Here is a 24,697-nt window from a genome sequence, read left to right as displayed (position 1 = left end):
AACAAGACTGTGCGGAAAAGTACAACACAGAGACAACTTGTTTTGGCCAGATAACTAACTGCCTTGTTAAAATTGTTCAAAGACATATTAACCAACAATACAGTGCATGAGTAGATATATATATATATAAAGAAACAGTTTCCTTTGGAAAATTTCATGGGAAAGGTGCATTTTATGTAGTGATGATATTTCAAGGATTTTTGAAGCATGTGAAGTAAATGTTTCCCAAACCAATAGAGCACAATATTCCACTGAGACTGTATATAATATCTCAGAAAATAAACCTCATTATTAATGTGTAAGCATCAAGGATATCCATAGCTCAAGCCTGGCCTAATACTCAAATATCTTCAACCACAGTGTGGGTAAATATCTGCTTGGACTAACTGCACAAAAGTTAGCAAATGTTGAGTGCAAGGCTAGAAATGCAGTAAGAATCTATATCTTCAAAGGGATGATTTTGTACAAATAACTTAAATGTCATTTCACTTTTTCATGAGACATATCCTTGGACTTGGGAAATGGATGAGGAAAGAGAATGAAAGATTTCTTATCTTCAGTAATATAACCTCCACCATATACAAATGTTAAAATAAAATTATTGCTTTTAAAAGAAAAATAGATGCTACTATTAAAGATTGTTAACATTTCCAGACGCATTGGTGGCACAACTTGATGAATAGTTCAGGGTAGTGTCCCACATCCTGCACAATTTATGGCTTAAACCACATCCTGCAACATTTGCCTCCACAGACCAATTGCATAATATAGTAAATTTATTTCTGCTTACTGCTAAAATGTTTTATTTTATAGTTGAATCTATGAAAAATAAATGGCAGCCATGTCATAATTGTCTTATTTGGAAAGAGTTGAAACCCTTGAGCTTCTGCACAGCCATATAACCCATAATATCAAGGCAGAAAATCCCACAATATCTGCTTTGAACTGGGTTATCTGACTCCACACTGCCATATATTCCAGTTCAAAGCAGAAAATGTGGGGTGTTATTCAACTGTGTGGAAGGGACCTTAGAAGTAGGCATATTAAGTAGGCAGAAAGTATTGCCCTATAGTAGACATCAGTCCCTAATCTATGGTATCTGTTCTTAGTGGATGTGGTTTCTGAGTCACTGCAGAGACTAAACCTTAGAAAATTCTGGGTGGCTTGTTTGGATTTTGTATGAAGGTTTTTATAGGGATGGTTTAGCAGTTTTTGTATAGGAAAAGAAAGCAGCATGAGTTTATTCAGCTATCCAGGAAATAATTTTAAAAGTTCAGGATCCTCTTTTGCATGTTAAAAAGATGTATTTTTCTCTTTATATGAAGTATTCTCATTTTTCCCTCTGATATCTGTGAAACTCTTCTCCTCACTTCACATTTTGTTGTGTGACATGAAGAGAAGTTATTGGCTTTGGATTCATGCAGCATAAACATGCATTATATAAATGTATGCCTCAGATGTAGTCTGCAAGTACTCATAATCTACTAAAACATGTATCTGATAAATACATAGTGTTATGATTGAGCCTCATGGCTCTGTTACTGACAGACGTGGGCGTAAGACTCCTCGAGAGTCAGATACTCTCGAGGAGCGAGAAAGAAAAAGACTGCGAGACATTTTTGCAGCACCATCTGACGAAGAGTCTTTTGAGGGGTTTACGGAGAGAATGGAGGAGGGGCTGGTTAGCTCGGAGGAGGATGAGATGGATTGGACTCGGGTAAGGGAGGAATTGGGTGCCACTGGTCATGATGGGATAGAAGATGAATGGGGACCTTCAGGATTAGACCCATGGCTTAGCTGGAGGGATGGGACGGGATCCACAGCTGGAGATGCTGTGGGGCGTAGTCAGAGGTGTTCCAGCTCTGATGAGGAAAGTGATGAGGAAACGCCCGGGTTAAGGAGGACAGCTGACAGTGATGAGGATTTGTAACTGGCATAAAATGGGGCTTGGGAGCAATTGCAAATTGCGTTGGGCAAGGTAATCTGGACGAACGCTTGGGATCTGTGTGGGACGCTTTCCTGAAGACTGGTGTGTTTTCCTGTGCTGAGACCTTGACCTTCCGTCGTCTTCTTGACGGACGCCATCTCCTGTTTTGAAAACTCGGACTGAACTGACCACGGCTTGTCTTCCCCCCTTCTTGGACTTGGAATCTACAAACGTCTGCTTCTGGCTTTGAACTACGGAAAGGAACTGGGTCTACTCTACTGCTACAATCCTTGGCTGATCTGTTCGTGTTGGAAATCCTGTCTGCTGTGTGTGTGGGAGCGACGCAAGTTACTCTAAGCACAGTGTTGGCAGCAGAGAGGAATCTGCTGCCAATTAGTTGCATTCTTTTGTATCTTTTGTTCCTCGGCTTTTGTTTTGTTTATCCCCAGGCTGAAGCAAGCAGTTTGTTTTTACCCGGATTAAACTCCGGTTTAATCCGGTTTATCTTTTGAACGTTTTTCCTTGCCCCTTTTTGCTCCTAAAGGCTAATACTGCCTGGCCCTTGTATTTTACAGGCATTTTTGAGTTCTGTAATCCAATAAACTCTGTTATCTTGAACCTTGTGGCGTTCTGTCCTTGACAGATTGCCCAACGCCCATAAAAAGTTTATTGCAGCAATAAACCCGTCAGGAAGACGATGGAGGAGTTAAGGGCCAAATTTGACCAATTGCAAACGGCTTTTACCGTCAGCCAAGCAGCTCATGCTGTGAAAGGACATGTTTTGACTCCTGAACGCTTTGACGGAACCAGGTGCAAGTTGCCAACCTTTTTGGCACAAGTGGAGCTTTATTTTTCCCAGCTCAGTGCTCATGCTTTTCCTACAGACACTAGCAAGGTGGCATTTATTTTGAGTTTGTTGACCGGTCCCGCAGGACAATGGGCCACTAATTTAATTTTGGGAAATGACCCAGTCAAGGACAATTTGAATAATTTCAAACAGTTATTAACTGACACTTTTGGGGATCCTCTCCGCACGGAGAATGCTGGGTGGGCTCTGTATCGGTTGAAACAGGGAAAGGGGACTGTTTTGGATTACTTAAATAAGTTTAACCTGTATCGCCACCAGCTGGATTGGGGGGAAAATGCATTCATGCTTTTATTTACTGCCGGGTTAAGTGATATGCTCCAGGATGAATTAGCACGCTTGGAGCCGGCTGAAAATTGGGACGCCTTAGTAGCTAAGGTGCTGCGTTTAGACGCAAGGTTCGAGGCTCGTAAACACTCGAAAGCAATGTGTGCGCCACCCATGCATATTACCAGGGCACCTGTGGTGATGGGGGAAGAGCCTATGGAGCTTGGGGTCTTTAAAAAGCTGTCTACAGAGGAAAAGAGCCGTAGGAGGCAGCTGGGGTTGTGTTTGTACTGTGGGAATGCGGGGCATTTTGCCAAAAACTGTAATGTGAAACCTTCTCAGCTTTCGGGAAAAGGCCAGCCCTAGTGCGACGTGAGTCCAACGCACTAGGGCTCCTCAAGCAGTCAACTGAGGGGAGGAAGCATGTTTTTGTACCCATTACATTATCTGTTGGGGGAAGGGAACTTGTTTCTACTTTGGCACTGCTGGACTCAGGGGCTACGGTCTCTTATGTAGATATTGAGTTTGCTAAGAAGCATGGCATTCCTAGAGTGCGCAAGGCATGCGACGTGTGGGTGGAAGGAGCAGATGGGAGACTGCTGGAGACTGGGGTGGTTAACCATGAAACCTCAGCAGTAATGTGGGAGGTGCAGGGAGTAACGGGAACGTTTGTGTGGGATATTACGAGCTTGCCTAGATATGATGTGATCCTGGGGATGGATTGGCTAGCTGTAGTAAACCCACAAGTAGATTGGGCGACACGTAAAGTGACCTTAAAGAGGCAGGATTGTTGCACTCTGAATGTTACTCAATCTGATATGGAGGGAGTGCCTGCTGAGTATGGGGAGTTCTCTGATGTATTTTGTAAAAGAGAAGCGGACAAATTACCACCGCATAGGCCATATGATTGCACCATCAAGTTAGCAGAAGGTGCGAAATTGCCAGCAGGAAGGCTGTATGCCTTGACTGTACCGGAAAGGCAAGCTTTGAGGGAGTTTCTAGATGAAAATTTAGCCAAGGGGTTTATTCGCCCATCTAGCTCTCCAACTGCGGCACCAGTATTCTTTGTAGCCAAAAAGACTGGGGAACTTAGGCTGGTCTGCGACTATCGGATCCTAAACAAGTACACCATTCGGGATAGGTACCCGCTACCTTTAATCTCGGAACTATTGTCAAGGGTGCAAGGGGCTAAGGTTTTTACCAAGCTTGACCTGCGGGGGGCATATAACTTAATCCGTATACGGGAAGGGGATGAATGGAAGACGGCATTTAACACGTGTTTCGGATGCCACGAGTTCCGAGTCATGCCTTTCGGACTTTGCAACGCTCCTGCGGTCTTCCAGAGGTTCATGAACGATGTGTTCAGGGACCTAATTGACCAATTTTTAGTGATTTATTTGGATGATATCTTGATTTTTTCTAAGGACGAGAAAGAACATCGTCAACATGTCAAGCAGGTTCTGCACCGTCTGCGGGCTAATGGGCTTTTCGCCAAGGCTTCCAAGTGCGTCTTTCATGTGCCTGAAGTGGAGTTCCTAGGTCATGTAGTGTCAGGTAGGGAACTTAAAATGGATCCACATAAGGTCGACGCCGTTAACTCATGGCAGGAGCTAAAGACTAAGAAGGATGTACAAAGGTTCTTAGGTTTCGCTAATTACTACCGGGAGTTTATTCCGAATTTTGCAAAGCTCACGGTACCTTTGACGCAGCTCCTGCGTAAGAAACAGCCATTTGTGTGGGGGCGGGAAGCTCACGATGCGTTTCTACAACTTAAGTCTAGTTTTCAATCGGACAACATACTAACACATCCTGATGTTGACAAACCGTTCGTGGTAGAAGCGGACGCTTCTAGCTACGCGTTGGGGGCTGTATTGTCTCAGAAGGATTCCTCAGGGACCTTGCGTCCCTGTGGATTTTACTCGCGGCAACTAACACCCTTCGAGCAGAACTATACCATATGGGAGAAGGAGTTGTTGGCGATTAAGGTGGCGTTTGAGGTGTGGCGGCACTGGCTTGAAGGGGCACGGCACCAGATCGTGGTCAGATCTGATCACAAGAATTTAGAGCACTTACAAACAGCAAAGAAGTTAAACCAGCGTCAAATCCGATGGGCTTTGTTTTTCTCCAGGTTTAACTTCAAGGTGCAGTTCGTGGAGGGGAAGGCAAACTTGCGGGCCGATGCTTTATCCCGCAAGCCGGAGTTTAAGACCAATGAGCAGGTAGTATGTCAGACCATCTTGCCTACTGCCTCTCTATGTGTTGTAGATAATGAGCTTGGGTTACATGATCAGATCCTTGAGGCTCAGAGGGATGATGTGTGGACTCAGGAGCAACTGATGCTGCTATCAGCAGGTAACCGTACAATACTGCCGCATCTACAAGATCAAGACGGAGTATTGGTACGCAGGGGGCAGGTCTACGTACCAGTGGGGGCCCTCAGGTTGGAGGTGATTAGAGCCCACCATGACGAACCCATGGCTGGGCACTTTGGCAGGTTCAAGACCGTACAGCTTATCACCAGGAGCTACTGGTGGCCAAAGATGCGGCAAGACATTCTGCGCTTTTGTGACAGCTGCGCTGTTTGCCAGCAGAGTAAGACGCCTGTTGGGCGCCCTAGAGGGTTGCTGTCGTCTCTACCTGTTCCGGAGAGGCCATGGCAAATCATTTCCATGGATTTTATTTCAGATTTGCCTAAGTCTGGGGGTTATACTTGTATTTGGGTGGTGGTGGATTTATTTAGCAAACTGGCTCATTTTATTCCTTGTTCAACCATTCCGGCGGCCCCTACGTTGGCCTTACTATTTACTAAGCACATCTATCGTTTGCACGGAGCACCCGAGGTGATTATTTCAGATAGGGCTCCGCAATTTGTGTCACGCTTTTGGAAACATTTCCATGAGTGCTTAGGGACTAAGTTAAACGTTTCTTCAGCCTTTCATCCACAGACGGATGGACAGTCGGAACGGGTTAATGGGCTCTTAGAGCAGTATTTGCGTTGTTTTTGTTTAGATCAACCCACGGCTTGGGTGAAGTGGTTACCGGTGGCGGAGTTCGCTTACAATAATGCGGTGCACACGTCTAGTCAGCATACGCCATTTGAGCTAACTTATGGTTTTCACCCACGGGGAGGTGTGGCGCCGTCGACCAATGTGGTCTCTTCGGACCCTGTGTATCGCTCTTCGGAAATGGCTGCATTGCATGATGTTGCCCGTCGCTTACTGTTGGAAGCTAAGGCAACGCAAAAGACTCAGGCTGACCGCCACAGGCAGGCAGGGGAGGAGTTGGAAGAAGGGGATTTGGTGTGGTTGTCTTCCAAACATATTAACACATTATATTTTTGAGTTCTGTAATCCAATAAACTCTGTTATCTTGAACCTTGTGGCGTTCTGTCCTTGACACATATTGTGTGATTCTGTCCTAATTTGTGTTTTAGACACACCAGCCTTAAGTTCTGCCTTGGCTGCTGCAAAATTACCAAACAAGATGAAGGATTTCACCATATGTGCATAATATTTTCTGAGAATCTTCTTCCTCATTGCCTGTAATCCACCCATGAATGAGCTAATCTTAGATTAGTTTTATAGTGCATATATGGCAGGGATGTACGTCTTGTGGCTTATGATTGCACACCACTCTTGCAGATTTGATGGAATACAGGGAACTGCTGCCAAGGGACTTTTTCTATAAACAGTCAAAATGCTGGTTAATCAATAATAATAATAATAATAATAATAATAATAATAATAATAATAATAATAATAATAATAGCTACCCGCATCTCCTCATAAACATTCATATTTGTGAAAATGTGAGTTTTAGTTATACCTACTAGCTTGAGAAGTCACCTGTAGATAGGCTGAAATGAGATGTGACTGTTTTGTTCAGTCTGACTCTTGTGTTAAATCTGTAACCTCATTAATGCACTGCTTTAAGTTAGCCTTGGCTGTTCCTAGAGATATGTGATCACAACCAGAACAATGCAAAACTTCAAACAATTGCTTGATAACATATATGGACTTCTTTCAGGTATCAAGGTCAGGAGGGCTGGGCCCCAGCATCATACCTGAAAAAGGGGAGTGGGGACATGTTTACACCAAAACTGGGATCTGCTTCTGCTCACTCATATGCACTGGATCTGGATGGAGTTTCTCGGCAGCAGAATTCAGGAGGCCGGGACAAGGATGGTTCAAACAACCAAAGAGATGGAAGGTTTGATGGCCGCCCATTGCCAAATGTGGACTTTAGGAGAAGTAAGTTGGGGACAGTGAGCAAGGTGTTACTGTTTGTAGACAAAACTAGTTGGCCAGTACACAGCAAAGCCTACCGAGCAGCAGAATATTGTAATGTTTGTAGTGAATAGTTGGGTGAATGTAGCCTAGGTATGTCAGCGTTTAGAGAGTTTCCCAAACACTGACAGTGAACCTGACTATCAGATATGTGTATTGCTTGCTTAATTTATACCTTTCCCTGCTAATTTTTCTGTCCAGTGGAGGACTAGATAGAAAAGTAGACAATAATTCCTCTTGTTTGTAAAGGTATATGGCATGGTTCATCCTACACATATTTCTTCATGCTAACATCTATGCAACTTGAGTAAAACATTTCTGAACTATGGTGGCTGAATTCTGGAAGACAGACCTTTGACTCTGGAGTTACAGATCATCCAAAACAACATGATGTTTATATGGAGGCACCATCTGCAGATACTGTCACATAAATAGACCTGCCACCTACATCTCTTCTTCTCCTATGTGGCTTAATAGAATTCTTTTAATCAGTTAGCATCTGACAAAATATTTTGGAGTTGCCCAATATTTCCAGCTATTAAATTGAATTGGCAGTGAATATACGTTACTGTGAGGGGAGCGGGGAAGCTTAGAGGTTTCAACACAGAATCAGTCATGAAGCACATTTTGATATCTGTGAAATGCAATGAAATATTTTCTTGACAGAGTCACCGAAGATGAGGCAGAGACCTCCTCCTCGTCGAGATCTCACAATAGTAAGTACTGTATTCAATTTTGTGCTACTGGTCAGTATTGGTGCCTTGGTGTTTTAAACAAACTGAATGTATCTAGCAGTGGAAATTGATACTGACCTTCCTCCATTTTGCATTTTAGTACAGATTCCCGTGGCCTAAGTCCCGTTGTTGGGGCCAACTAGAATAGACCTATTGTGTCAGTGGACCTTTCATAGGTGTTGGTTTGCCAAGTCCCCATTGATTCAGTAGGTCTACTCTATATGTTTAAGGCACTACTGTTCCCTTTTTTAAAAGGACATAAATAATGCTCAGGAAAGAAACTGCCCACTACACTTATGTACTTAATGTTCATAAAACAAGAAAAGATATTTTGTACGTGGTGCGCTGGCATGAAATATGTCAGGCCTTTTGTAAACCTGGTATCACTACCAATGTTCATAGTAGAGCTGGAAGGGGATCATCTAGTTAGTACAACACCCCGCAGGATCCCATAGCTGAAAGCATCCCTGTTAGCTGTCCCCTGCTTAAGTATCCCTCAACAAACCATTTTTGAGGCCATCCATTTTGCAGTCAAAGAAGCTCTTGCCATCTGGAAGGTTAGGTTGAAATCTCATTTCTTAGGATTTGAAGTTGATAGGATAATTGGTCTGGATCTTATCCTGAATATAATGCTTTTGTTTTGGATCCTTATTTGTAGTACAGTTGTACAGTTGGGTTCAGGAACCAGAGAATGTAAATATTTAATCAATAATGGCAGGAGTGGCCCAGAGAAACTTTAGCAATAAACATCATGACAGGAATTGTTCTAAGCAAGAACAGATATTTACAAAGGTAACATTGTACCCTTCTTGCCAGCAGACAGATGAGCCGACCAGTTAGATTACTTTTGAAATACAGTACATGGTCCAGAAACTAGAATAAACAATAAAAATCCTCTAATTCCAAGATTTCTCAAGGAGTTGGTTGCCTAATTTCCTCCACTTTTGGTTTTCCTTTGGGCCAGTTTCTAGAAGACACAATTATTTGCCTAAGGAAATAATTTGAAGAGTGGCTCAGAAACTACTGTATGTTGAGTCTAGAAATCTACTTATTTGGAGAAGGGCGTGAGGGTTTTTTTCCCCAAAGGTTCCCCATGTTGTTGTAGTTCAGGTGTGTGTGTGTGTGTTTTCATGTGTGTGCACATGTGTAGAGGCAAAATATAGGGATACTAGCTGTGCCTGGCCACGCGTTGCTGTGGTGAAGTATGGTGGTATGGGAAATAAAGTATTGAGGAATTGGTGGTAGTTAAGGTAAAGGGTAAAGGTTTTCCCCTGACATTAAGTCCAGTCGTGTCTGACTCTGGGGATTGGTGCTCATCTCCATTTCTAAGCCGAAGAGCCGGCATTGTCCATAGACTCCTCCAAGGTCATGTGGCATGACTGCATGGAGCGCCGTTACCTTCCCGCCAGAGTGGTACCTATTGATGCACTCACATTTGCATGTTTTTGAACTTCTGGGTTGGCAGAAGCTGGGGCTAACAGTGGGGGCTCTCTCCGCTCCCCCAATTCAAACCTGCGGCCTTTCGGTCCAGAAGTTCAGCAGCTCAGTGCTTTAACATGCTGCACCATCAGGGGATGTTATTTCCTAAAGGTTGTGAATATACAATATTTCTGATTTTTTTTTGTCCGTTGGAGGCAAGTATGAATGCTGCAATTAGGGAAAATGATTAGCATGTAATGACCTTGCAGCTTTAAAGCCTGGCTGTTTCCTCCCTGAGTGAATTTTTTGTTGGGAGGTGTTAGCTGGCCTTGATTGTTTCCTGTCTGGAATTCCCTTGTTTTCAGAGTGGTGTTGTTTGTGATATTTTATGTGTTTCTACTGTCTTTGGCCCTGTGAAAACAGAGGATTTGCCAGACTTTGATGATGGGAATACTTTGTTGGGAGGTGTTAACTGGTCCTGATTGTTTCCTGTGTGGAATTCCCCTGTTTTCAGAGTGTTGTTCTTTATTTAGTGTTCTTATTTTAGAGATTGTATTGTTCTGTTTTATTATTCCACGTTAATTTTTATATATTCTGATTTTAGTGTTTTTGAATACTTGGAGCCAGATTGTATTCATTTTCACAGTTCACAGCAACATAATAATAATAATAATAATAATAATAATAATAATAATAATAGTAGTAGTAGTAGTAGTAATAATAATAATAATAATGACTTTGGTAATACACAGTTCTTCACTCCCTTCTCAGCTTCCTTTCTGGAAGAATCCTTTCTTGGGAGGTGTTAGCTGGCCCTGATTGTTTCCTTTGTGGAATTTCCAATTTCCCTGCTTTCAGAGTGTTGCTCTTTATTTACTGTCCTGGTTTTAGAGATTATATTGTTCAGTATTATTCTATCACAGTAATTATTTCATATTAAAGTAGAATCTCACTTATCCAACATTTGCTCATCCAGTGTTCTGGATTATCCAACACAGTCTGCCTTTTAGTAATCAATGTTTTTGTAGTCAGTGTTTTAAATTCCTTCTGATATTTTGGTGGAAAATTTGTAAATACAGTAATTATTACATAGCTTTACTGCCCATGGAACTACTTTTTCTGTCAAATTTTTTGTATAACATGATGTTTTAGTGCTTAATTTTTATAATGATTACCTAATGTAATGTTTTTTTTATTATTATTAATTTCTTCATACAGATAACAAAACAATACACTGCATACCTTAGCAATCTAAAAGATAACATAAAAACTGTTTACAATCTTTATGGCTGGGATACAGGTTCCAATTGTGATTCTCTTTACCGCATATCTTAATTAATTGTCCCTTTAAACCCCCCATCCTACCCACCCTTACTACCCTCTTCCCACCCCCCTCCCACCCCCAACTGGGTTACTTGAATCAATACATTGATTTAATTGTCTGGAAGGCCTGATTTAAAGTTCTGTACCTACCTTTTCCTTCTGTTTTATCGATTGAACAAGACCATTTCCTATGCCTATCTTGTCTTAACTGAATATTCAAATATTTATTTTTCTTTACATGGATGAAATCATTAATTAAATATTCAGAGAGATACGACCACCAGGTTTTAAGGTCCCACCTTGTTTTATCTTTCCACCCTCTGGCAATTGTGGCATGTATATTTTAATATATCTGACCATTGGTTGTTCCTCTCCTTTACCTCTAAATTAAGGGAAAAATCAAGCTTTATCCCAATATAGCTTTTGCTCTATTATTTCCTCTAACCGTATTATAGTATTTTTGGATTTTAGGGCAGTACCACCACATGTGGGAAAAAGTGCCAATCTCCCTGCATTTATGCCAACATTTGTTAGAAACATTTTTCATAATGTGGGCCAGTTGATAAGGGGTCCTATACCATTTTGAAATTATTTTCGTTTGTGTTTCTTTTATTCTTAGATGTTTAATTTTTGGGTTTTATCAATCCAGGAGTGTACTAAGTTTTCATTGAAGTTTATATCCTGTTTCCAGGCCTCTACTAAAGTATGTTTTGTATTATAGGATAAGGCTATTAATTCCTTATATATTTCCCCTATAATGCCTTTCTCTTTTTCTATTTTCCAGCCAATTATTTTATCCATTGGGGCATCTGATGTTTCTTTTTATTTCATGTACTCTTTGTGACAGGCCTAACCAAGCTATCCAATACTTTAAGCCACATTTGTCCTTTTCTTATCTCATTTTTTAATAACTCCATTAGGTTCCAAGAGGTCTCTTACCTTATTTACTCCATTCTCTTTCAGGGACCTGATTAAATTCTTAAATGTTTTATCTTTGTTTTCCAGGGTTTCTAGCGGAAAGGTATCTATTAGGCTTGATCGATCCACGAAAAATTTGATTCTAAACTCGTTTCAAAACTAGAGGGGGGCAGCTTTTCGTTTCTGATGGTATTTCCGAATTTGGCCCCCCAAAAAATTCGAAATTAACGAAAATTCGTTATTTTCTAAATTAATTCGTTAATGGCGGACGCGCATGCGCAATTCCCAAAAACAGCACAGAGGGAGAGGACTTTACAGGACTCTCCCACCCTCATTTTTTGAGTGATCTTCTTCCAACTTGGTACAGTGGTAGAACACATTTAACACTGATAGCTCACCAAAATTTGGAACGTTTCCCTTATCCTCTGATTTTTGGCGAATTTTCATAGCTTTTATAATAAACCATTTTTTAATAATTGCAGAAATCTGTTCCTGGTTTGAAAGTCTTATTTCCTGTTAAATTGGGTTGTCTTTACTGTGAAAGTCATTGTTCTACTTCAGAAACTTTGTTTTTGTGGCTGAAACTTTGTTAAATTGGTGTGTGTGTGATATATACTGTGTATATATATAATATATATATAGTCCCTGCATAATGTGTGTGTGTGTGTGTGTGTGTGTGTGTGTGTGTGTAGGTAAAGGTAAAGGTATCCCTTGACGTTAAGTTCAGTCATGTCTGACTCTGGGGGTTGGTGCTCATCTCCATTTCTAAGCCCAAGAGCCAGTGTTGTCCATAGACACCTCCAAGGTCATGTGGCCGGCATGACTACATGGAGTGCCATTACCTTCCCGCCAGAGCGGTACCTATTGATCTACTCACATTGGCATGTTTTCAAGCTGCTAGGTTGGCAGAAGCTGGAGCTAACAGCGGGCACTCACTCTGCTCCCGGGATTTGAACCTGGGACCTTTCGGTCTGCAAGTTCAGCAGCTCAGTGCTTTAACACACTTCGCCATCGGGGCTCATGTATATATAATATACATACACATACACACAATGTGGAGAAAGGTAGATAGATAAGTTGGGAGCCACAGCGAAGGCACCTTCCTGGGAGCAAGGTCTAATAATAATAATAATAATAATAATAATAATAATAATAAAAATCCCTTACAATATCCAAGATGGCTCACTGCTACAGAATCTTGGGAGGTTTAGTTTGATATGGTACCATTATTGGCAGAGAAAGCTAAGCTGTAGGAGTTGAAATCCAATCATTTATCCTCCCTATAGAATCAATTTTATATGCATTTTTAGCTACAGAAAAGCTAAAATCAGGACAGTAAAAGAGCAACACCCAGAAAATGGGAATTCCAGACAGGAAACAATCAGGGCCAGCTAATACCTCCCAACAAAGGATTCCCCCAGGTAGGAAGCAGCCAGGCTTTGAAGCTGCAAGGCTATTCAATGCTAATCAAGGTGACCAATTGCAACATTCACACTTGCCTCCCACAGACAAGAGTTCTTTCTCCCACCCTGGACCTTCCACAGATTATTATTATTATTGCTAATTGAGAGACCATGAAGGCCAGTCATATAGAAAAGGAGGGTGACTTTGTTTTTGCCGTCCTTTTTCCCTTGGCGCCTGGCCAATGGCCTTTTCAACCGGTACCGTGGACTTCATCTCCCAGAATCCCTGGTCTTTGAACCATCCACGAGGGTTTCTGGGAGTTGGAGTCCCGAACGCCATCCATTGGCATTGCTGGAAACCGCTTGGGTCTTCAACTCCCAGAATTCATAGCCATTGAAGAAGCTTGCAAGCGTTTCTGGGAGTTGGAGTCCAGAATGTTTTGCTGGCTGAGGTCGGAGCACAGCCACAGAGGGTGGTTTTCCTCTGTCGCCATCCTGCTGCCTTGGGCTTCCGAGCGGCTGCCCTTTGCAGGAGGGAAAGGTGGAGGAAGGGTTTGGCTGGGCCTGCTGCCTGAGAAGGGAGGCGAGGCCTAGCCAGGCGCCAAGCACTGGCCTCACATAGGACGCCGTCCCAGGAAAGAGATGCCCTCCCGGGAAGGGGCGAGGAGGTAGCGGAGGAGGGCGGGTGTACATGGATATGGAGATGTGTGTGTGTGTGTGCGTGTGTATGTATGTCGGCTGTTGGGGAAGGGCGGAAATTGAGGCCTGGATGTGCAGCGGCCGCCTGGAGCCTCCGCGGCCTTTCCGGCTGCCGGGGAAGGCGGCAAAGTGTATGGGTCCGTGGGGGGCACCTGGAGGCCCGCAGAGAGTAGCCACCTTTCGGGTGGCTTTTTTTTTTTTTGCAAAAGCTTTTTTTTCCTAACGAAAAAAACGACGACATAACGAAAAACGGCCTCTCGCGATTCGAAACCGCAATATCCAGACGTGTGGACAACCAATGCTTCAAAATTGCTTCAAAACAAACGAAAATAACGAATTAATAACGGTTAACGGGAAAAACGAATTATTTGAGCAAGCCTAGTATCTATTTTATTTATTTGTAATTTATTTTGCCATCTCTTCCAAACCTGCAGTGTTGAGAAGAGGGGGCCATCTCTTAATTTTTAAGCTCTTTATCCATTTTTTCTCCCATTAATGAGCCCTTTTTCCAATCGTTTAATTCTTTCTCTAATTTCACCCATTTTTTTCCCCTTCCAATTCTAGTTCTATTAATTTAGCAATATGACATGCCTCATAATACCACTCCATCCCCCTATTTCTTGGGAGCCATAGAATATCAAATTAGAAATTCTATTTTTATTCCCTCCCACTACCCATTTTTTATGGAACTGTCCCACTTCTTGAAGAGTTTTGCAGAAATGTTTACTGGCAGATTTTGGAATAGATATAGGAATTTGGGTAGAATCTTCATTTTATTGTTTTGTTATCTGTATGAAGAAATTAATAATAATAATTTAAAAAATTAAATAACCTAATTTGATGTTTAATCGGCTTTTCCTAAATCCCTTCTTATTATCCAACATATTCACTTATCCAACGTTCTGCCGGCCTGTTTATGTTGGATAAGTGAAACTCTACTGTATATTGATAATCTTATATTATCTGCTTAGAACTGAATTATATGAGGCCCCTTCTTCACAGCTGTATAAAATGCACACTGAAGTGATTATATGGCAGTGTGGAGTCAAGATAATCCAGTGCCAAGCAGATAATATAAGATTATAAATGGGTCATATAGCTGTGTAGAAGGGCCTTGAGTCTACACTTCCAGATAATTAGATAATCTGTGGAAGAGGCCTAAGTGAGGCCTAACTCTGCCTGTCTCCTGGGCTGAGTGGGTTGCTAGGAGACCAAGTGGGTGGAGCTTAGCCTTCTAACTGGCAGCAATTGGATAAAAACAATTATTTCTCTCCCCCTAATTAGGACTTTATTTTTCTTTTCTTTTTGTTGTATCAACCTAGAGGAGTGGATGATAGGTTGTGTTGTCAAATTTCGAGGTTGGGGGGCCTGTAGTTTTGTTGCTTTGTCCGCTGCCATGATTCCATCACTCACACACACACACACACACACACACACACAATATTATATATATATATATATATATATATATATATATATATATTAGAATAGATAGATAGATAGATAGATAGATAGATAGATAGATAGATAGATAGATAGATAGAGGCCAGAAGAGTTTCCTTTGTAGAATCCACCCTTTTGCTTTCTCAGCCATTGTTTTCCCAGGAGCAATTCAATAAGCTGTGATAACACCATGAATGCTTTTTGTAGTCCTGATTTTTATTATGAGCTGTGTTAACAAGAATTCTGCAGTTTCTAACACCGCATCTTTGAGAGATGCATGATGGCTAGCTGCCTAGAAAAATTTTGCTGTACTTTCTGGTCCTTTGTGGGATCCCCTGAAAAATGCCAGATGTCTATGTGCATTGCAGCTATGAAATAATTGGATCCTGTTAAATTCATTTGACAAGCATTGCCTTCTTTCTAGGTGCTGAGAGTGGTGGGATTAGCATGCTTTTTTCCTTAAATCAAATGAGACTGATGTGTGTCTGTTTTTTTATGCAACAGCCACGTGGCCTCAACTTGCCTAAACCACCTGTGCCCCCGCAAGTGGAAGAGGAATATTACACCATTGCTGACTTCCAGACCATTATCCCTGATGGCATCAGCTTCCAAGCTGGACTGAAAGTGGAGGTAAGACAGTCTTACCTTGCCTTTACCACTTAGGATTTTCCAGATGGTTCACCCATCACAGCTTGTTCTGTAAAACGAGTCCTCTTTTCTTTTTTTTCTTTTTTTTTACAAAGACTGGCAGTGTAATGTTTATATATATATATATATATATGCATGCTACAACCTTAGTGTTTGTAGTCATGCTTTGATAAAACATCTCCATGCATGGAAATTGTTTCAAAATTTGTTAAATGATCTTGAGAGAAGAAATAACCACATCTCTCAGCTGATGCTGAACAGGAATGAGGACTATACTTCTATCTAAATCTAGGTATGTAGTGAAGAATATCACTTTAGTTCAGTGCTAGGGATTGTCTGCTATTTTTGTCTGACTTACTTTAATCCAACTTCTCAGTTTTTGGTGCAAAGGGATCTTGTAGCACACTTGAGAGTGAGAGTAACATTGCTGGCATAAGCTTTCATAGACTTAGGTACATCAGATGCAAATAGAATTAAGCCTATGAACGCTTAAGCTTCCAATTTTTCTTTCATTTAATCTAAAACAGTGGTTCTCAACCTTTGGTCTTCAACTCTCAGAAATCTTAACAGCTGCTAAACTGGCCAAAACATCTGGGGACCTACAGGTTGAGAACCACTGATCCAAAAGGTGCTACAAGATGCCTTTGTATACTGATCCAGACTGAGACAAGATGAGCCTTTGAATTCTACTATTTTAGTCAGTACACAAGGTACTGACATGACAGGGTCATTTCTAGATCCATTTCTGCTATGGTCTCTTTATAAGGGCCAGTTTTCTTTCCTTTTATCATGTTACTTCATTAATACTCTGACAGTTGTGACCAACTGGTAGACAGCTCATGCACTGAAAGGCTATTGCAGTGTGTGGACTGTGTGGGACTGCCCTTGAAAATGATGGCCAGGCTACAGCAAAGTCAAAATGCAGCAGCAAGTTTGATGACCATAATAACTTGAAAAACCATATAATGATAATAGAATTTAAAAGGAATTTCACTGAGTTCCAGTATGTTTGTGGCGTGTATCCATACTACTCTAAAGCTCTAAAACCTTTGGGACTTCAGTATTTGAAGGAGTACCTCTTCCTATATATGCTTGCCAGGACTGAAGTCTGCTGGAGGATACCTTTTATGTCCAGTGGCAACAGTTTACTGTGGAAGGACATGGGATAGGCCGATAGAAAAACATTTATCTTTTAGTTAAATCTTTTGGAACCTGATTGTTTCATCCAAATCTGTATGTATATGGTATTAAAATAGGCCTAACTATGCTAAAGATATCAGACCCTGTCTGATCTTGTAAGCTAAGCATTGTCAGCCTTGGAAAGTACTTGGATGGGAAACAGCCAACAAATACTAGCTATATTTCAGAGGAAAGAACTGACAGTCAGCTATTAGTGTTCTTTGCCTAAGAATACCCTATGAAGTTCATGAGGTCACCATAAGTCAACTGGTGACTTGAAAGCACATATACACATGTGGTTTTAAACTATCATAACTCTTTAAATTGTTCAATTGTTTATATGCTTTTATGTAGTTACATTTTTATTCTACATTTTAAATTGTTTAAACCAATGCTAATTGTAAACAAAACCTAATTCCAAAGATATACATCAGGATATAAATTTTGTAATACATTGCGACCATCTTCTCCAAAATCTAGTTCCTGCTTAAATCACTAACCCTAACCCTTTCCCCATCTCTCACCACATCATTCCACTGGCACCTTCTTCCTCTCACTCTTTCAGTCAGTCATCATCCATAAGCAAATAAATTTTCTACCAGATGTTTCAGATGTGTCACTCAATCTTTATACTTACTTTACTTAAATCATTATACTAAGATACAAAGGCACAAACCATCTTATAATGTATGTAGTACCACAGTTTCCTATTAGTGTTTCATTTGGTCCGAGCTGTTCTAGATAGGCCCATGATCTGATCTCTTACAGCTGTTACTTATTTCTCCCACGCACACACCCTAAAAGTGGATGTTTTCTTCAGTGATATTCACCCTATGTTAATATATTCATTTAAATCTAACATTGTGGGTGTTACTGACTTCTTGTGCTGCTTTGAAAAGACTGAAATCCTGCCAGTATCTTCATAGACATCTCAATAATGACATCTAGTGGCCATGCTCTTCTTGTTTTCATGGCTAATCAAATTTTTGTTCTGGGCCCATCTTATGTGCAGATGGGAGCTAATTTAGAAGGTTGCCCATCTGAACATTTGTGTATGCATAGACACCCCATTCCGGCACAAGATAACACTGTTCATAGTTGCATTTGGATAATCTTAGGTGAGTTACACCCTCTCAGATTCAAAATGAGGCAAAGGCATTCCCACTCCCCAAACAAATCATACCAATAATACATCCACCTTAGGGTTTCCATAAGTCAGAAATAGCTTGGAAGCACACAGAAACAACAACAACAACAACAACAACAACAACAACAACTTTCTGCTCCTCTATGGTATTGGCTTTGCATTGTTTTTGACACTTCAGAGCTGAGGAGAAATTCAGTAGCAAAGCACTGCATAATTAAAAAGTCAGAACAGTTTTTAAAATGAAAAAGATGCAACTTGAAGCAGTTCCTCAATTTCAGTCCTAATCTGTGAGGTGAAGTGCTAGAAAAATCAAGATCTCTACAAAAATGAAGATGCAGAGTAAGGATTTTTATTTTACTTGTATTCCAGTTTTTCTTTGTGTGACTCATGGTGATTTACAAAATTTAAACATACTTAAAGATCATAATCATATATCATTCCGAACCCTTCTTTCCCTGACATCATGGTTTTGCAGAGCAAGTAATTCCGCTTTAAATGGGAGTAACTCCTCCAGTTTTGTATCCTTCATAACTGACATCTTGATGTCTTGATCAGGTGAGCCTGAACCATTCAGGTCCTGCTAGATTCAAGTTCAAGAGGCATGCCAAAGTAAAACTAAGCCTTGGAGAGTACAGATTACAACTTTGTTGATACCTCTAGGTAGGAAAACAGATGCAGAAACAGAATTAGGCCAAAAAATGTTCTTACATCTATTCAGCCAAATGCTGACACAACCTTAGTGCAGAAGGTCCCCAGATTTACTTCTTACTAGAACCAAAATTTCTGTATTCACCCTGACTGCACTTCTTTTAACCTTTGAGATAAAGTTCTCTTTACAAATTCAAGCAAAGTACAGTAAAATTATGAAGCAATCAAATGTGTGCATCAAAACAAACTATTATTTGCATATGTGATTATATTGTAGCACATCTATATGGATAGATAAGGCTAGTAACTTTAAATTCCATGCCAATTTTCAACAAACACAACTCGCTACATTGAGTAAATAGGACGGAACACCACCTCACTCCACCCCCAGTGGTGCACTGCTACGCAAAGTACAAACCATTTAATTTTTTCTGAACATGAAAAGATAATTCACATTGTACAGTCAGTGGTGATTGCTTTGGAGGCTTTTCCATGGGGGAGTTCGCAATCCCCCCCCCCCGAAAGTTGCTTACCTGTGGTTGAGTGTTGTGTGAGTTAAAAGCTTAGTGTTATCTTATGATTATGACTGTCAAAACTGAGGATGTATTACTAATGATTTAATATGTGATCAAACTTTTTTTTACTGTTCTAAGGCCCAGCGTTTCTCTCTCCCTTTCCAGGTGATTGAGAAGAACATGAGCGGTTGGTGGTATATTCAGATTGAAGAGAAAGAAGGGTGGGCACCAGCTACCTTTATTGATAAATACAAGAAAACGAGTAATGCATCTAGACCAAATTTCTTGGCCCCACTACCAAGTGAAATGGCACAGCTACGGCTTGGGAGTGATACTGCAGAGAACAGCCCCAATGGAGAACAGCTTGGGCCATCCAGGCCTCTGCCTGACGCACCACCTAATGGTATAGACTGTGGAGCCAAGTGGAAAGGGAATGAAGCTTCCAAGGGTGCAATGCCTGAAAGCAGTGATGCTTCTCTGTGCGTTGGCTATGAGGAGATCTGTGATCGGGATACAGAGGAGAAACCAAGCCTCCCTCCAAGGAAGGAGTCTATAATTAAGTCTGAAGAAGACTTAATGGAAAGGCAGCGGTTGGAGCAAAGGCCACCTCCTAAGCCTCCTGTCATGGGTTTGCCCGTAATTCCCCCAAAGCAGAGCATCCCTCCAAGGGACAAGAAACCAGAGCTCAAAACAGAGAAGGGGAAATTGTTCCAATTGAAAAATGAAATGGGATTAGAGTGTGGACACAAAGTTTCTCCCAAGGAAGTCAAGAAGCCAAATCTACGGCCTATAGTCAAGCCAACCAAACCAAAAGTCGAGCCCCCAGAAGATAATAAATCTGAGCCAGCCACGCAAAATGTGTTCTTGAAATCAAAACCTCAGATCAGACCCAAGCCATTGCCGGCCCCTAGGACAGATTCTCCTCAGGCAGATGATAAAGTAGACATTTGCAATCTGAGGAGCAAACTCCGTCCTGCAAAGACTCAGGAGAAACCTTATGACCAGGAATCCATATCTAGTGAGAGTGCCTTCAATAACAATGTGCTTCCCATAGAATCTTCTGTGAGATCTCAGGAAAGATCAAATACAGATGCAAGGCCTCCATCCAGACCAGATAGCCAAGTCTTTAAGGAACCTCCTTTACCTAAAGTTCCCTTTGGCTCCCCAAAGATGAGTGAGAGTGAGCCAAAGGGCACCTTTCTTGTTCCCAGAGAACCACCCCAGCGGCCTGTAGTACCACCTCGGAGGCCTCCGCCTCCTAAGAAAGCTTCTGTTCCATCACCTACCTCTTCATCTGTTTCTTCTCCAGAACATAAAGCTCCACAGAGAGAAGTGCCTGAAGTTAGAGCTGCCCCTGTACCTGGGAGGCCAATGTTGGTTCCACCAAAGGCCAAAGGTTTCCTACCAGCTCCAGGCCAAGAGGATACCAAAATGAAAAGTGGCTTAGGCCAAAAGGCAGTACCCAAGCCTTTGGAAAGGGAGAGAGCGTCCCTCCCCATCACCAGTGCAGATGTTTCCAAAGAAGCCCTCTATGTGGCAGTGGCTGATTTTGACGGAGATGAGGAAACCAGCAGCTTTAAAGAAGGGACCTTGTTTGAAGTCCGTGAGAAGAACAACAGTGGCTGGTGGTTCTGCAAAGTTCTTGCTGGAGGGCCATGTTGGGAAGGCTGGATTCCTTCCAATTATCTCAGAAAAAAGCCGTAGTCCCTTCATTGTCTTTATTTTAAGTAGGAGGCCAACATTCTCCATTTTAGCAACAAATATTTAATTAGCTTATTTATAGTTTACATAAAGCTGGCTCTGAAATTTAAAAATAACAATAATTGGGATACTAAACATTCCAATTTGTGTATTTTCCAAAAGGGAACAGCATGAGAGAATTGCTCTTGTATAGCAGGGCTCACCTTTTGTGCTTTTTCTTGATAAGTCACTGCCTAGACAGTTTGGTAGGCAGTCCTATCTCTTTATCAGCTTCTGTCTGGTTTAGGGGAAATTGGTCAATCCCAGTACTTGCTGGTCTTTTTTAAAAATCCTGTATAGATTCTGGAGTAAGTGTCAAAATAGAGAGATGGAGATTAAAGAACATTAAAATATGTTTTCAGCTTCAAAGTCTTGAAAAAAGAGTCTGTTTTTTGGCTTAACAAAGAAGCAACATCAATCCTACTAGCCAAAAAAGGGAAGTAACAGTGGGAAAGACCTTAATTTGGACAGTTCTGTTCAGTGTCATGTGCCATATATCACCATTAAAGATGAAAACAAATCCATAGCACACAAAAAAGAAGAAAGGGAAACATAGTAATTATTACTATACTTGGGTGCGAGGATCTATCTAAGTGATAAGAGATTCTCTCTAGTCTTGTGCCTGTATTGTTTGTCCCTTGTTTCAACCATCCCTCTGCCAGTATAGACATCCTCTGTGTTGCAGCTGGTGTTATGCAACACCTATTTGGGTGTCATGTGCACACTTGTGTTAGTGCCATTCCTTGTGCTCCTTGCTGCACCAGCCCTTGTATAGTGCTGGTGCAGCAAGTCTTTTAGTCTTATTTCAGTAAATAGCTTATCAGCCTTTTAGTCTAATTTCAGTAAATAGAGAGGATCCAGGATCTGTCTGCTCTAGCTAGAAAGGGTCCACTCTTGAAAAGTGCCTCCTTCTCCCAAACCACATTTTCAGGGATTCCCTGCCCAGTCTCACACTTTGTCCTGTACAAAAGGGTTGGCCAATCTTCTCTTTATCATTTTTAGGGAGATGGTGAGGCTGTAAGGGAAGGGGGAAGGGGGTTGTTTACTTTCACCAGCCTAGTGACTCAAATATAAATCTAGATTCAACGTATAGGTTACTCATGCTGATCAGCTGTGGGGACTTGAATGGTAGAACATGTTGCTGGTTCTTCGCTACCATATCCCACTGCACATCTTTCCTATCTGCACCTGCAAGTAGCTCTCTTCTGTAATGTCATACATTTCCAGGTCTAGTAGTTACCAGTTGCCAGGATGGTAGCCCTCTGATGGGTGCTAATAATTTCTGTTGCAGGGTTTTCCAACCTGGATTGTCCTGAAGCGGTTGTTCTCACAGTGGTGTGGACTGTCCTACTTCTCTTGCCCAGAAGATATATGTGTGGATACTCCTCTCTCAGTCATGAATCATGGCAATTTTCTGTAATGTCATGATAGTGATTCTCATCCAAGGGAGAGTTGTGTCCAAAACTACCTTTTGATATGAAGGGACTTCTTAAAATGTATTTGCAGAAATGTGCCCATATGCAGAAATGTGCCCTTGTGTGTTTGCCGTTTGTTCCTTTTCAATATTTGTGGGAAAACCAATTTCTTCTTGAGTATTCCTTGTGTGTAGTTAAGGGACAAGCACAAGAGAAATACATTTGCATGTGAGTGTCTTCATCTTTGAATTTTAAACACAATAAATTCTATCACCTGACTTCAACCCTGGATATCTTCAAACCAATCTATAATGCAGCTGATATTTTTTAAAGATTTTCAGCAATGGAAACCTGTATGGATTTATCATATGTCTAGGATGTGACTGAGGTATAGAAAATTTACCATATGCTTTGTGTTATTAAGGCTCTTCTTTCAAAAATAATACACTTGTATGTATTATTGTCCTGGATTCAGATAGATTGGATTCCCATGGGCTGATTCTCACTAAAAATACTCAAATTAAACCTACCTACAACGTGAACTCTTTCTTTATATGGGCTGCTTTTTAAGAATGTTGAGACACTCAAATTTATTCCAGCTTTAAATTTGCCTTTGAAATTCACTACTTGAAGTTTCTGTGGTTGCCTTTTCCCCCGGGGAATAGTTGTTTGGCTACTGCTCTGCTAGTTACTTTAAAATGCTATTGTATTCGTTTTTTATGCCCATTCGATAATTAAATCTTTGGTCTTTTTATGGTCAATAGTTAAGACTCAGTTTTGGAGGCCTTCATGCCTGTGGGAGTAATGAGACCCAATCTTCATTTCTCATAGTTCTCACACTTCACTTCCCTCTTGATACTACCAAAGCAATCCTTTAACAATCTGTTGCCCAGTAATATGAACTCATTGCATAATTCACCTGTATCTCCCTTCTACCTTATTTGATCTATATGTCATAGCAACACTACAGCATGCATTCCAAATAGCTTGATACCAAAACAAGTGTTGTTATACATTTCTCCTCCTCCTGTCTTTCCCTCCACACCTTCCTGGGCTGATTCTCTTTCTCAAAAGCCTTTCATTTTCCACTTTCCTAAATGTGAAGGCACCGTAGGGAATTCTCTTACTGTAAACTTCTCTCCTTTCTGTTCTTGGTAAAATCTTGGCAGACCTCAGGCTAAGGACCCTGATCTGGTTTGTTCTCTGTTCTGCTTAAGCACTGTGACTGAAAATAGTTCACAGGCATACATTGGTGCCTCATGTTTTATTATTACCTGAAACACACACAATGATTCTGGACTGCCTTGTTGTGGGAGTATGAGAAGATGTGAACTGACATTGATATCAATGATTTGTTTTCTTGTTCTGAAAGACAGGAATGTCATTCTATATTCCACAGCCTCTTAATATTCAATTTGCCACCCATTTACCTTTCACCCAGCCTATTGACCATTGTTGCAGTAACTTTGAGAGTAACTGTTGTTCAATGTAACCTTTGAGAGTAAATGTTGTTCTGTGTGGGGTTAAAGGACATTCAGCCTCTTGCTTACCAATGTGAGCTTTACCGCCTAACATGTTCTGGCAAGGTGAAAGGCTGCCTAGATGGCCTTACGCTCATGTGCAGTCTTTTGTCTACTATTATGTAAACTTGTATCAACCTGTATGTAACCAATGGGTGGGGTGGAGAAGGGGAGGGTGGGATCGTGTATTCTTCCAGCATAAAAGGATGAAGTTTGTTGTTTTTTAAAAGTAAAGAAATAAAAAATAGGCTTGACTGGTTTCAAGCAGAATTGTTACAAATCTTGTGTGTGTTTTTTCTTCCATTTTGTGTGTCCTGTTTGCCATTGTATTTTATCTTAATAGTAAGTGCACAATCAAGTGGTTGAGCTGCTCCTTGTATTTCTGCAAACAATGTTCATTACATCTTAACTCCATAATTATTAACAGGTCTTTGACAAGATTTGCAGGGGAATGTCATGTTTATTCTGTTTGAAAAGAGCCACCCATTAATTCTGCAGGTGACAGTCCAAAATTTCTGTGGTGGGAAGTTCCAGTTCATGCAAGCAAGCACCAGCCACAATACTGGAAAGTGGAACTGTTTGGTGACCTTTTTAAGTTACA

At 41.2% G+C, this 24,697-nt stretch overlaps 1 protein-coding gene across 5 annotated transcripts in view; it reads left to right on the top strand.

Annotated features, from left to right (window-relative positions):
- The window catches only part of sh3pxd2b (SH3 and PX domains 2B), a 159,330-nt gene extending 134,954 nt beyond the window's left edge, over positions 1–24,376 (top strand). For all 5 annotated transcript variants that reach the window (XM_062970430.1, XM_062970431.1, XM_062970432.1 and 2 more), the window contains 4 exons: positions 7,086–7,309; positions 8,012–8,061; positions 15,789–15,914; positions 19,587–24,376. In XM_062970430.1, the coding sequence (XP_062826500.1) occupies positions 7,086–7,309; positions 8,012–8,061; positions 15,789–15,914; positions 19,587–21,125 (1,939 nt within the window). In that variant the 3' untranslated portion in view covers positions 21,126–24,376. The remainder of the gene's footprint in view (positions 1–7,085; positions 7,310–8,011; positions 8,062–15,788; positions 15,915–19,586) is intronic.
- The last annotated feature ends 321 nt before the right edge of the window (positions 24,377–24,697 follow it).

This window comes from Anolis carolinensis, chromosome 2 (genome assembly GCF_035594765.1).
Source record: "Anolis carolinensis isolate JA03-04 chromosome 2, rAnoCar3.1.pri, whole genome shotgun sequence".
NCBI classification, from domain to species: Eukaryota; Metazoa; Chordata; class Lepidosauria; order Squamata; family Dactyloidae; genus Anolis; species Anolis carolinensis.
The sequence above is the reverse complement of the archived record's forward strand: the minus strand, read 5'-3'. Positions and strand labels throughout refer to the sequence as shown.